Source organism: Pseudorasbora parva, chromosome 6 (assembly GCF_024679245.1).
Source record: "Pseudorasbora parva isolate DD20220531a chromosome 6, ASM2467924v1, whole genome shotgun sequence".
NCBI classification, from domain to species: Eukaryota; Metazoa; Chordata; class Actinopteri; order Cypriniformes; family Gobionidae; genus Pseudorasbora; species Pseudorasbora parva.
Genome location: NC_090177.1, coordinates 21,005,015 through 21,017,815, shown reverse-complemented (window position 1 = coordinate 21,017,815; position 12,801 = coordinate 21,005,015). Strand labels below are relative to the sequence as shown.

Genomic DNA, 12,801 nt, shown 5'->3' with positions numbered 1-12,801 from the left:
ATAATATAACGAGAATTGTGTAAAATTATTTTAAAATATTGTACATTAGTAAAGATTATCGAATGCTTTACTTTGTCCTGTTACGAAAAGGAAATCCTTCACATGTGCCAATAATCAAACATAACCAAAGAAAGATTAATTTTATTAATATTTATTTTTGTTGCACAAGACTGCTCAAACACGAGATGAAATTCACAACTTAAAATCGTCGAGTTTGTGTGTCAGTTTTTTTAAAGATGTTTAGTTGTTTCAACATTGAAAATGAAAGACAAAATGAAAATAAATACAGTACAAAACAGTTAATCCAAACATATGCAACAATATGCTGGAGAGGTGCAAAAGATAACAAATATAGCAATGCAGCGTAATTCTATTTGATTCCAGTTATCATTAATTCACAATCTAATTTGTGCACTAAGGAAGAGAGTTCAAGACCTGTATGCTTCTATGTGAATCTATAAGGCCGTAAGTGACTTTGGCCCAATATAATTCAAGAATGTAATAAAACTGTCACACTCCTTGTTTTCCATTAAAAATAAAGAGGGAAAAAAACTACTGTAAGAGGCTTTTTTTCTCAGCAAAGGCGTATATAGAAAACATGAAAATGCTTGTCAATTCTACACTGAAAGCTGTATGTACGGTGAGAATTCAAACAGCATACCATGATCATCAGGTCCAGACTAGTGTCTACTATAATTATTCATGGCAATTCAACTCAGGATTAGAGATATACGTAATGGTGAATATGACCCGTCAGATTTCAATACTAAGTTTGTCTTGTGGTTTCAAACAGCCAAGTGCAAATGCAGAGACTACGTGTGTCAATCACTGATCAAATGGAAGAGAAATCAAAGATGCAGTGGGAATCTTTACAGTACATGTGGAGAGGCATAGTGTTCATCACAATTGAAAGTTAAAGCATGTATTAGTAGACTGGAGTCAGACTGGTTTACAAAAGCCAGAATACCAACGGGATATGGCTACTATCATATAACAAAAGATCTGATACTCATTAAATTCACATTATCATTTACTTCTGCAGCTGTGGGAGTGAAAATTGCTTCCACATTCTTAAGACTCATTTCCCGTAACAAACTAAGTGATCGACTCGTTGTGCTTTTTCGCACACATTTGCATTCGATAACATCGGTGTTCACTACAAACAAAATGAATGCAGCCGGATGAGGAATGTAGAATAAGGTCAATAGAAATTAGAGGCCATACAATGTTTTTAACTTCGCTCAAAGATCGTAATGTTAGTTACAAGTTAATGGCTTACAATTCACTTCTATACTGCATATTGTACATCTCGTTCAATTTAGATGTGCAGAAAAATCCACCAATAATAATTAAAAAAGAATTAAATAACTTAAAATGAGTTGTAGAGCAGAAGGATCAGGTATAGGAAATGTAGTGATATGAGACTGTGAGTTCAGTTTATGATTGCTAGATGTAGCACTTCGTACAACTTTATGCATTTTACATACTATCAATATCAAATTACATCCTTTATCCAGGTGTCAAAATGTGATGTTTAATGGTGAGCGTTTAATGATCTTACTATACTTTTGTCAGTGACACTTTCCTAAAGTACAGGAAGGCTGCTGTTCACACGAAGCTGTTAAATGTCAAAGTGACGACAGTATGCTATCTAACAGTCTGAGGACAGTTGGGGATACTTCATGAAAGTTGATGAGAAATTGTTTTAAATCTCCTTCAGTATTCGAGGAATCGTTCACATCAATGGGCTTCAGTCAAAGACAATATTCAGAGAACAAAAAGACGCATTTCACTTCAACAGGATATTTTGCGCAAACGATGCATACGGCATGTGTAGGAATCTAAAGTAGCATGTTGGTGTGAGCCCACTTTGTAGTGCAGAGTTGTGGAATGTGAGCGATAGAGCGTTTGTGTGTCTGTGTGCTGAACCGTAAGTATCTGAACAGAGACACCGGAGGGGTGTGGAGACAATGAGCAAAGAGCACTCTGGGAAAGATAAGGCTGGTTGAAAGAGATTTACAACATTGTTGCATTGTCGATTCTGTTCTGCGTGACCTCTGGACCCGGCCCAGTAAATCCCGTTCAGCCCGCCCCATCTCTGCCCTCCATCTGACCATTGCCTCTCCACTCCTCCGTCACTTCTCCTCCCCTTACTGCTCGTCCTCCCCAAAGACGTCGTTCTGTTTACGCTTCATGTTCTCAAAGTCGAAGTCACTGCCAGTCATGCGCTTGTAGATGTCCTTGATGTCATTGCAAGTTGTTTCAAAATGAGTTGTGGCATCGTAGGATCGTGACGCAAATATCTGGAGAAATTAAATCAAAACTGGTTTCTCATTGATGCCAAGCAGCTTACAAGAAATTACCATAAAGGTCAAGGTTATTTATACACTCACCTAAAGGATTATTAGGAACACCTGTTCAATTCCTCATTAATGCAATTATCTAATCAACCAATCACATGGCAGTTGCTTCAATGCATTTAGAGGTGTGGTCTTGGTCAAGAAAATCTCCTGAACCTCAAATTGAATGTCAGAATGGGAAAGAAAGGTGATTTAAGCAATTTTGAGCGTGGCATGGTTGTTGGTGCCAGATGGGGCAGTTTGAGTATTTCACATTCTGCTCAGTTACTGGGATTTTCACGCACAACCATTTTTAGGGTTTACAAAGAATGGTGTGAAAAGGGAAAAACATCCAGTATGTAGCAGTCTTGTGGGCGAAAATGCCTTGTTGATGTTAGAGGTCAGAGGAGAATGTGCCGACTGATTCAAGCTGATAGAAGAGCAACTTTGACTGAAATAACCACCCGTTACAATTGAGGTATGCAGCAAAGCATTTGTGAAGCCACAACACGCACAACCTTGAGGCGGATGGGCTACAACAGCAGAAGACCCCACTGGGTACCACTCATCTCAACTACAAATAGGAAAAAGAGGCTACAATTTGCACAAGCTCACCAAAATTGGACAGTTGAAGACTGAAAAAATGTTGCCTGGTCTGAGGAGTCTCAATTTCGGTTGAGACATTCAGATGGTAGAGTCAGAATTTGGCGTAAACAGAATGAGAACATGGATCCATCAGGACTTGTTACCACTGCAGGCTGGTGGTGGTGGTGTAATGGTGTAGGGGATATTTTCTTGGCACACTTTAGGCCCCTTAGTGCCAATTGGGCATTGTTTAAATGCCACGGCCTACCTGAGCATTGTTTCTGACCATGTCCATCCCTTTATGACCACCATGTACCCATCCTCTGATGGCTACTTCCAGCAGGATAACGCACAATGTCACAAAGCTCAAATAATTTCAAATCGGTTTCTTGAACATGATTGAGTTCACTGTACTAAAATGGCCCCCACATTCACCAGATCTCAACCCATTAGAGCATCTTTGGGATGTGGTGGAACGGGAGCTTCGTGCCCTGGATGTGCATCCCACAAATCTCCATCAACTGAAACATGCTATCCTATCAATATGGGCCAACATTTCTAAAGAATGCTTTCAGCACCTTGTTGAATCAATGCCACGTAGAATTAAGGCAGTTCTGAAGGCGAAAGGAGCTCAAACACAGTATTAGTATGGTGTTCCTAATAATCCTTTAGGTGAGTGTATAGCAAATGTTTACCAAAGTGCTTCAAAAGTAGGACAAAGTAAAGCCAGTGTTGTTATCTAAAACTATTAAAAGTTTTCGTAAACTGCAATAAAACTGCAATAAAATAAAATATTACTATTGCATGAAAAACTTATATTTATAAAAAAATATAAATATACATTTTTTTTAAATTACAAAAGCACATAAAATTACTAAAATTATAGACTGAAAATATAAAAATAAAAGCAATTAAAATGATTATAAACTATAATAGTATATAAAGAATGTTAAAATAACAGTGTGAAGCTGACCTGGCTGTCTGTACCATCATCTGTGGGTTCATACATATCACTGATGGCCACAAACCTGTAAAAATGACAATGATAAAATATTATTGCATTTATGCTTTAAATAGTATGATATATGTGTGTTTATACAATATTTAGCTCTGTTCAATTCGTTTAATGTGAGTAGTGCTGAGTTTAAATAGTGAAATGGTAAAATAGTGACTTAATAGTCCTATTTTTCAAAACCACGTTACTTGATGTTAAAAGATATTTACTATTTTTTACAAAACTGTTGTATAAAAGCAATATCATATTCATTTCAAGTAAGTCGAATAGTTACACTTTTAACTGAATATTAGAGCTTTTTTTTAAACTATAAAACAGAGTATAGAAAGCAAAGTAAACTGACTTCTGGTCAATGGGCTCAATGAGTTCCAGAGCAGGTTCGATTTCAGCTTCAGGATCAGAGGTTTCCACAGTGGTGCTGACGATGGCAATGTATTTCCCCTGAGCCGCCACGTTATGGGCGTAGGAGATCATGCAAACATAGATATCTACATGCAAATAACAAAAAAATAAGCATGACATACTTTTGCATTTGCAGCTCATCTTATTTTTGATATGAAAGCAGCACCCTCTAGTGCTCTTAGTGCAGTAGTGCATACCTAAATATACATCTTGGCTTATCCTGCAAATCATTCTCTGCAAGTATTCCTGAAACTGCTATTTTTATACAAAAACCACAAGAATCAACCAGTTGTCACTAACCTGATTTGCGGTTAACTTGGTTCTGAGGGATGATGATCTGGCAGGAATTGGCATCATTAGTGTTTTTAATGGGATGGCTGAGAACGCAGATGACCCGGATCACCTGACCGACTTTGTGCACACGGTCCGGGATGTAACTTGGGTCACAGATGAGCTGTTTGCATCGGGCAACCTTGGAAAATCAAATTCAAACATAAACTCAAACTTTTCCGAAGACAATCCCTGCATTTCACTGTAATAATAAATCATTTTATTTGACTTGTTTTTTTGTTATAATCAAGCGTGCTGCACGCGTCCTGAAAAGTGAAGCCAAAACATTTTGATCGCCCCCTTGTGGCTGGCTGCAGTATAGGTCATAAACTCTCCATGTAAATAGCCCTCGCCATGTAAACCAGCATTACTCATTGCAGGAGCCTATTGCAAAAAACTAGGATAAGGGATTAAGCCGGGATATCTTGGTGATCTTGTCATCTGTATGCACAATTTTGTACACCGATGTCATGTAAACTTACCCTAAAGGCACACTTACACCAAGAACAATAACAATAACAAAAGATAACTGTATATTAGCGGATAAATTGAGCCAGGATCACCAAGATATCCTGGCTTAATCCCTTATCCTAGTTTTGTGCAATAGGCCCCAGGGCTCAAATGGCAGTAAATAATACAGTGAAATAATCATGCAGTCAATACATATGTTTCATAAAAACAAGCAGGGCTATAACATAACCCCTAAAAAAACTCAAAGTGCCTGCTCTATTACAAAAAACAACATATATTTAAAAAAATACCTAAAACAGCTGCTTTAAAAGATGGAAATATAGCTTAGAAAATAAATCTAAACTTGCTCAGCCCTTACGTCCATCACTCACTGCGGAGTTGCCAGTTTTGGCTGTCTTTCCAGCTCTTAACACTGAATGTGCTCTTATAGATCAACACGTTTTCATGAAATACTATCTATAACACAAATTGTATTTATTGTGCGATTTAAATGCCAAAATGACTTTTTACATGCATATGAAACGCTCTGTCAACTAAGATTAGTGGTGTGGGTTACGTGCCAGCATCATGAGCACAGACAGCGCGCCAGAATCCAGTTCTCTTTCGCGCTTAAACAAACTATAACTGAATTATGCCAAAATGTCAGATGTTGAGTATCCTTCTAAGAATCATTTTAAATGAGTTAAATAACATCTTAAATGAACTTAAAAGAGTTGTGAAGAAATGGGACGTGTGTGACTTCTGTCTGCTTTAAGTTCGGCAGCGGCAGATCTGAACCTGTGGGGGGGTTCGTCGTCTATTTCATAGAGACATCAGTATCCGTATTGGTATCAGTGATATGGCCTTCATTCATAAAGTGCCATTAGATGCCATTGGACAAGTTTTTAAAATATACTGTCTTTATATTTTTATTTTTTTATATTTATTCTTTTTATATTTTTCTACATTAATTTGGCGATTTACTATGAAATTATTACATTATAAAATATATTGAAAACGCGTTTTTAATTGCGATTAATTGCAATCTTTTCAAAGAAAAAGTGATTAATCTAGCTTTTTTTAATGGATTGACAGCACTAAAAGAAAGTTTACATTAAAAATATATTATGCATTCCCATATCTATTTACCATTTGTATTTATTGTATAAATATTTATTTATATGTATGTATTTATTGCATATTGTATGTTCGGGGATGACAGATTGATAAGCAGATATGCTATTTATGACTGTATGTAACTTTTGATTTTGTCCAATCAGTGTGGCTCTCATGAAAAAAATAGCGAAGACCACTGATGTAAATGAATGGGACATGAGCCAAACTAAAAAACTAAAATTGCATTTAAAAAATTTTTTTTCCATTTCATTAAAGTTTTTTGTCATTTTAGGTATTTCTTATAACGTTGATATATGTTGAAATGTTAATTTTTAGTTAGTTATTTGATGCTTTAAAAAATGAGGTGTAACGCCATGATTGACAGCTTTGCTTGGGACTGAGTCTGCGGGAATATGGGCGGGACCTTGATACCGCGGCTCCACCTCACGATCGCTACTGCACAGACTCTGGCTCCAAATGACGTCATCAGCGCAAGATGGCTGCGGCCATTTCTGGGACATTTTGGCTTTATTTTTCTACAGTGGAAGGAAGTGAAGACATGTCGTCCATCTTTTTTTCCCTTTTTTAACAGTTTATGGTCATATCCCACTTCTAAAACAAAAAAATGTACCTCTCCCTCCGATTTCACGCCCACCACATGTCCTCCCTCCATCACGATCTCATCCACTGGTTTGTTCAGCATGTAGGTTCCTCCATAAATTGCACTTAACCTATAAGTTCAAAAAGCCCATGTAAATAACATAAGGACTTCACAGTGACACTCAACATGTGATTATTTGAGAATTATTGTGTGATGGTGTGGGCGGAGCGACTAACCTAGCAAACCCCTGAGGCAGCTCACCCAGTCCGTACAGGGGGTACAGGTAGGGGCTTTTCCCATAGCGTGCCAGAGATTCACTGTAGAGTTTGATCCTATTGATGGTCTCCAGACATGGCTGCTCCAGGTAACTAGGAGGAATTTAATTCAGTAACAATTCAATATTTATCATAAAAGGACTCAAAATGCAAAATAAGTAATTGTCATTTACTGCTATCAAGGCAAGATACAACAGATTAATAGCTATAACAGAAATGTATTATTATTACCCCATACTTCCCCAGTTGCTTAAACACACTAAATTAGGACAACTGTTTTGTTATAGTACTCGATTTTTTTTGGATTGACATTAGAGTTAAATGTTTTTACAGAGGGGAATTTGATTTTTTATTTTTTTTAATCACGTACCGTCTGAGTAGGTACTACTGTACATTTGAATTTACTGCATGTTAAAAAAGCATGTTCTATATATTAAGAATATGGGTAGAATTAATGAAATTTGGGCATCCGACAACTGCCATATTGCTACTGTCATGGGACCTACCAGCATCAGTTGTGTTGCTTCAATTCCATTCATAAATCCTCTCCCGTGGCCTCGTGGGATAGTAAAGTGTCCATCGAATGCGCATTTCAGAATCTCGGTGGAAGTAGTAGGTCATCCAGGGACTTTCCGCCTACTGTTCATTACTGTTCACTACTCTTTTGGCATACTGTTTTTCACATACTATATAGTAAGAAAGTATTAGATTTCGGATGCAGCGCATTTTTTTAAGGAATAAAATGTTATATAAATTAGGCAAATGACATATGATAAGACCCCTCTGTAAAAACTTAGAATTTTAAAGATCTGTTGTTATAGAAATCTTATAAAATTTAAATAGATGAAGTGTTGTAAAACACTTAAATCTGTAAACAAGGTATATACAGCAATCCTTAACTTAAATTTACAACTTTTTAATACCTTTTTTACTACCTTCAGAATATTTTTTAAAACCTTCACGACACTGAATTGCAAGTGTTAATCAGCGACCTTTCTATTATTTACACAGATTTTGACATAACACAAAAAAGAATAGATTTAGAATCGACACCAGGAGGAAATCTGTTATAAGTTATCATTCAGACAGTAAAATAGATCTCAACATTCACTAAGGTTGGTTAAGGAGAAGCATTACTGCATACACATTTGATTTCAATTAATAATTGGTAATTCAGCAATGAAATTATTTAGTGTTTTTTTCCCAACAAAACCTGAGCCAAATATTACATTTCTATAACTGTGATAAGTTGTTGAATTTAACAAATTACTAAAAAAATAGTGCTGTCAATCGATTAAAAACTTTAACTAGATTAATCACACATTTTTTCTGTGATTAATCGCAATAAAAAAAGAAATGTTTTTGTACGTTTTTAACATATTTTTTTAAATAATAATTTCACAGTTAATCAAATTAATGTAGAAACAACATAAAGACAGTAAATTTTAAATACTTCATCTTTTTATGAATGAAGGCCAGTATTACTGATTTTAATAGTTACTATTTTTTTTTGTTTTTTTTTACAGTTATTATTAGGCTTCAAAAATATAACAGTTTTTAATTTCAGTAAACTTAAAACAATGCTAACATAAACCTATAATAAATGTCATGTCTACTCCTGCCCTTCCTGTCTTAACAGTTAGGAAATATACAGAAATGTAATAAAGTTATGGGCAGTCTGCACTGCATAAACTATAAATGAAATAGTTAATCCTTATTAAAGCTACAAAAGTTATTTAGTCAAGAGCAGCGAGTCATTTTCTCTGTTCCCTTTTTTCTTTAACTTTACAGACAGGAAGCTTTATTGGCTGCTGTCCCTTTAAGAGCAGAGAGACACGCGGATCTCACTGTTTACTGCCTATGGATCTCGCCTCATTCTCTCACAACTCTTTTTGTTCATTTTAGACTTTATATAAATCATTTAAGATTGCTCTTATGAGGATAGTCGTTGAAGATATGCCTTGATAAAACGTAAGCCAGCCACTTCTGTTGAGCGCGCAGTGTACTGAGATGATGCCGAACGACCACTGAATATGACGTCAGCATCAAACATGCGTTGAGAGAGACGGAGATGAAAGATCTTTGATTATGTGCCCAGATATGCTAAAGCACATATTTAAACAAACTAACGCGAATGCAGATAGAATTTCAATCAGAATAGGACACCTGATAGTCTGAAAAAATAATACCTAATTTGGAAAAAAATAATACCTCTGAGACCACATTTAACACTTTTAATGGCCTTAAATTTGACAATTTTGATTTATCACTTTTTAATACTTTTTAAAACCCCGCGGACACCCTGGTAAAACAAGGGTTATGCCCGTAGTATCTTGCCTTAAATAATGTTTTATAATAAGAGCAATGATAGGACTCTTATATGCACTGAGGTTTTGTAACACTGGCAACACTTACTCATCTGTCCTGTAGAGGGCCAGGGCATGTCCCGTGAAGTCTACGACGTCCTGTCCTAAGTCAAACTTCTTGTAAACTTCTCCCATCGTTGTGAGTTTGGGATCGACGCCCTCAAAGGTCTTGGGGTCGTTCTCATCAAAGTTGGCCACAAAAACTAGGAACTTCCGGAAACGCCTCTTCTCAAACATTCCCATTAGGTCTAAGCAACACATGTTTTGTGTCAACTATACATGTCTGCATTTTTATAATTATTTTTTTTTTTTATAATTCTTGTTTTATTAATATAGATCATTTAAAAATGCCACACTGTTATAAAAGTATATCAAGTATTTCAGTCGTTCTACTTCAAAAGCTTTAATTCAGTGTGCTACTTGTCATTTCTTTTGTAATCATTTATTAATTTACAAGCAATATCTGAGTAAAAAACAATTTCTACACCAAGAAGCTGTACTTACTTGAAGCCAGTGCCTCTGTCTCAGTAGAGGGCACTTTGTAGATTTTCCCCCCTTTATACACGAAGCTTCCCTCAACCACTTTGAAGTCAAGATATCTGGTCACTTCAGTGTATAGAAGCATCTTAACTAACTGACCTTAAGGAACATAATGACAAAATGCATCATTATTTAGAATGTTGTTACAAAAAAATTACAGAATTGCATTAATTAAAGGGACAAAAATCAAATCCCAAAACAGGTTTTGAACAATATTATCACACTACAATCATGTTACTTTAGTATTTTTACCATTGGCCATTAAGAATTTAGGAATAAGGTCCACATTCCAGTCTCTTCCTCGGCCCATTGACTCTGGGGGGCTATCTGAAATCCCAAATCTCTTATAGAGCTAAGAGAAAAAAACATGTAAAATGTGAGTGCTTGCATAGAAAAGCACTCAGCAAAAACAAGGATAAATGCAATATCTAAACATCTGATGATGATAACTTTTGAAGAGGATCTCTATTAACATTTTTAAAAATAAGCATATCATTCTTATTTTTTAGATATTTTAAAATAATACAAATATTACTATTAACATTGAATATTAATTTATGTTAAAATACATAGCTTTTTATTATAATTGTACTATTCAACAAACAAAAAAATGAGATTGGAGTAATGATGCGGTGACTAAAGCATCCTCACCTCCTCCAGGGGTGTGATAGAGGAACTTTCACCACCGTAGTATGGATTTCTGTCCATATGCAAAACTTTCTTCCCATTCACGGACATGATCCCAGAGAGAATACATTCCTACACAAATAAACATTATTGAGTTGAAATAATCTGTGATGGATACATATTTAAAACATTTTCTATTCATATTTTGAGATGGGATTGGGAGCGGGTATCTAGGCTTGACTTCCGCGTTGAACACTGGATGCGAGTTACCCCACCCAAATAGTGATGGAAAGTCCGAGTCATTTCCGCGAATCGGTTCATTTGAACAGTTCTTGCTGTAACGAAGCGGTTTGACTTCATCGACGTCATTCTGACATCCTAGCGTGGCTAATTTCGTGACATTGGATTATTGTAATTATGAATTCCAGTGCAGTTTGTTCAACCCATATAAAACAATTACAAAATATGATATTTACATTAAACAATACTATAATTTGTTTACATATAGGCTGAACAGTTTTTAAAACAATGTGTGCGCTAAAACTATTATAATCATAATCGAATCAAATGTTTGCTGTTGGGCTACTAATGATTCTGTAACTAACCCGGATCGATTCATTGAGAAGATTCGACTCAAAAGAACAACTCGTTCACGAATCGGACATCGCTACACCCAGCCAGACACAAGCCGAAGCCCAGATCACTATTCTCCATGAGGAAAATAGAGAAACGTACTATAAAACCATTTCTGCCTTTTCGTTCTTTTTTATTATTAGTAATGCTCTTTTTTCACGTATTTATCCCAAATAAATTTATCGTGTCTGTTATTGGGCCCTTTAAAATATAATAAAAAAAATGCCCATTAAACCCATTACAAAACGGATGAATTACAGGCAACCAACCTATGGAACTAACATCAGCTAAGCACAATAAAGCTTAGTTGGTGAATTATCTGCAACAAACGCACAACTGACCCTATTTCGACGCACGAGCAAACGGGATACCTGATGCCACTCCTTAGAACCAGACACTGGGACGAGAATCAGTCATTACTTTTTAATAACCGCTTTCATGTCAATATAATGATGCAGCCTCAATGGCTTTGAAAATTCGGGGGGAGTTGGATTTGGGAAGGATTGCATTCGTATACAGGTAGAAATTGCGAGAAATGCTGGCTCACTACACACATATACAGTTCTGGTCCAAAGGATGCGTCAGCAATAGGCCCTCGGGTTCAGTTTAACGCAAAGCATCTATTCCTGCAGTCACATCTCTGAGAACCGCATAAGAATCCGAGCAGCAATCGACAATATCTTCATACGTTTCCAAAGCGAGCGAGTCATCAGTGACCTGAATGCGTTACTCACTGTGAGTCCGGTGCCCAATACGATAACATCATATTCCTCATCCATGTTGTATTACAGTGGATCTCCCTTCTTTAGCCAAATTTCCGCTGCAAAAAATCTGCAAAACGGTGTTGATGCAACAAAATATTTATGTAGAACCAGCCTGTTGTCCTATTACAGACAGACAAACGGACTCTTTGCAAATAGTTATCGCTCGAATAATTAGATACGTATCACAATTGATCACTGACTGTGGTGCGAGTCGCGACCGGCGAGAACAACCAAAGATGGCCCTGACCGCAGCACGAGCTCCAGCGGTGCGGAGACATTCGCGAAATAATATAGTGCACCTCATAAAATGGAGATGATTACTGTTGTTCTGAATGTCATCAAACCCAGAATTACGAATCAGCCACAAATACAGGTGCTTCAAAGAATACTAGCGATAATTCACATCCCGGGAAGTCTTAAATCGTCGAATTTTCATTTCCCCATCCAACAGCTGAATGGCACAGGGCGCAGTCACATTATCAGATATCCCTCCGCCAACAACACTGAGGATGATATGCCTCAATAACGCGTAAATTAAAGTGCTGATGATAAAGATAAGGGCTGTTTTAGTGCTCAGGAAACGCAAAGAATTGTTCTATATAGCAATATGCCCATAGTAATATACGATGTGTTAATAATTAAAATAAGCTTGATTAAAGTGCTATGACATGACAGAGGCTGACTGTCAATATTTAAGCCCAATAAAGTGTTCCTGAAATTACAGACACTGCAGGTGAAAAAGTAGCGAGGGCAGACCA

General features: G+C 36.5%; 1 protein-coding gene across 1 annotated transcript; it reads right to left on the bottom strand.

Moving 5' to 3' along the window:
* Positions 1-135: 135 nt before the first annotated feature.
* On the bottom strand, positions 136-12,308 carry gdi1 (GDP dissociation inhibitor 1). Its single transcript, XM_067446131.1, has 11 exons — positions 12,014-12,308; positions 10,671-10,778; positions 10,272-10,371; positions 9,984-10,118; positions 9,529-9,727; positions 7,075-7,206; positions 6,869-6,968; positions 4,642-4,813; positions 4,283-4,427; positions 3,898-3,952; positions 136-2,303 (listed from the first exon to the last, which is right to left on the bottom strand). Exons 1-11 carry the CDS (start codon positions 12,056-12,058, stop codon positions 2,151-2,153), a joined length of 1,344 nt encoding a protein of 447 aa, XP_067302232.1. The 5' UTR covers positions 12,059-12,308; the 3' UTR covers positions 136-2,150.
* Positions 12,309-12,801: the final 493 nt, after the last annotated feature.

Bases quoted from the DNA above. Each gene is read 5' to 3' on its own strand.
- gdi1 (XM_067446131.1), bottom strand. From the start codon at position 12,058: ATGGATGAGGAATATGATGTTATCGTATTGGGCACCGGACTCACA. The intron at 4,814-6,868 runs GTACATTTTTTT...TGATTTTCCAAG, and splicing joins GCGTGAAATCGGAGGGAGAG to GTTGCCCGATGCAAACAGCT. The intron at 2,304-3,897 runs GTCAGCTTCACA...TAATTTCTCCAG, and splicing joins ATGATGGTACAGACAGCCAG to ATATTTGCGTCACGATCCTA.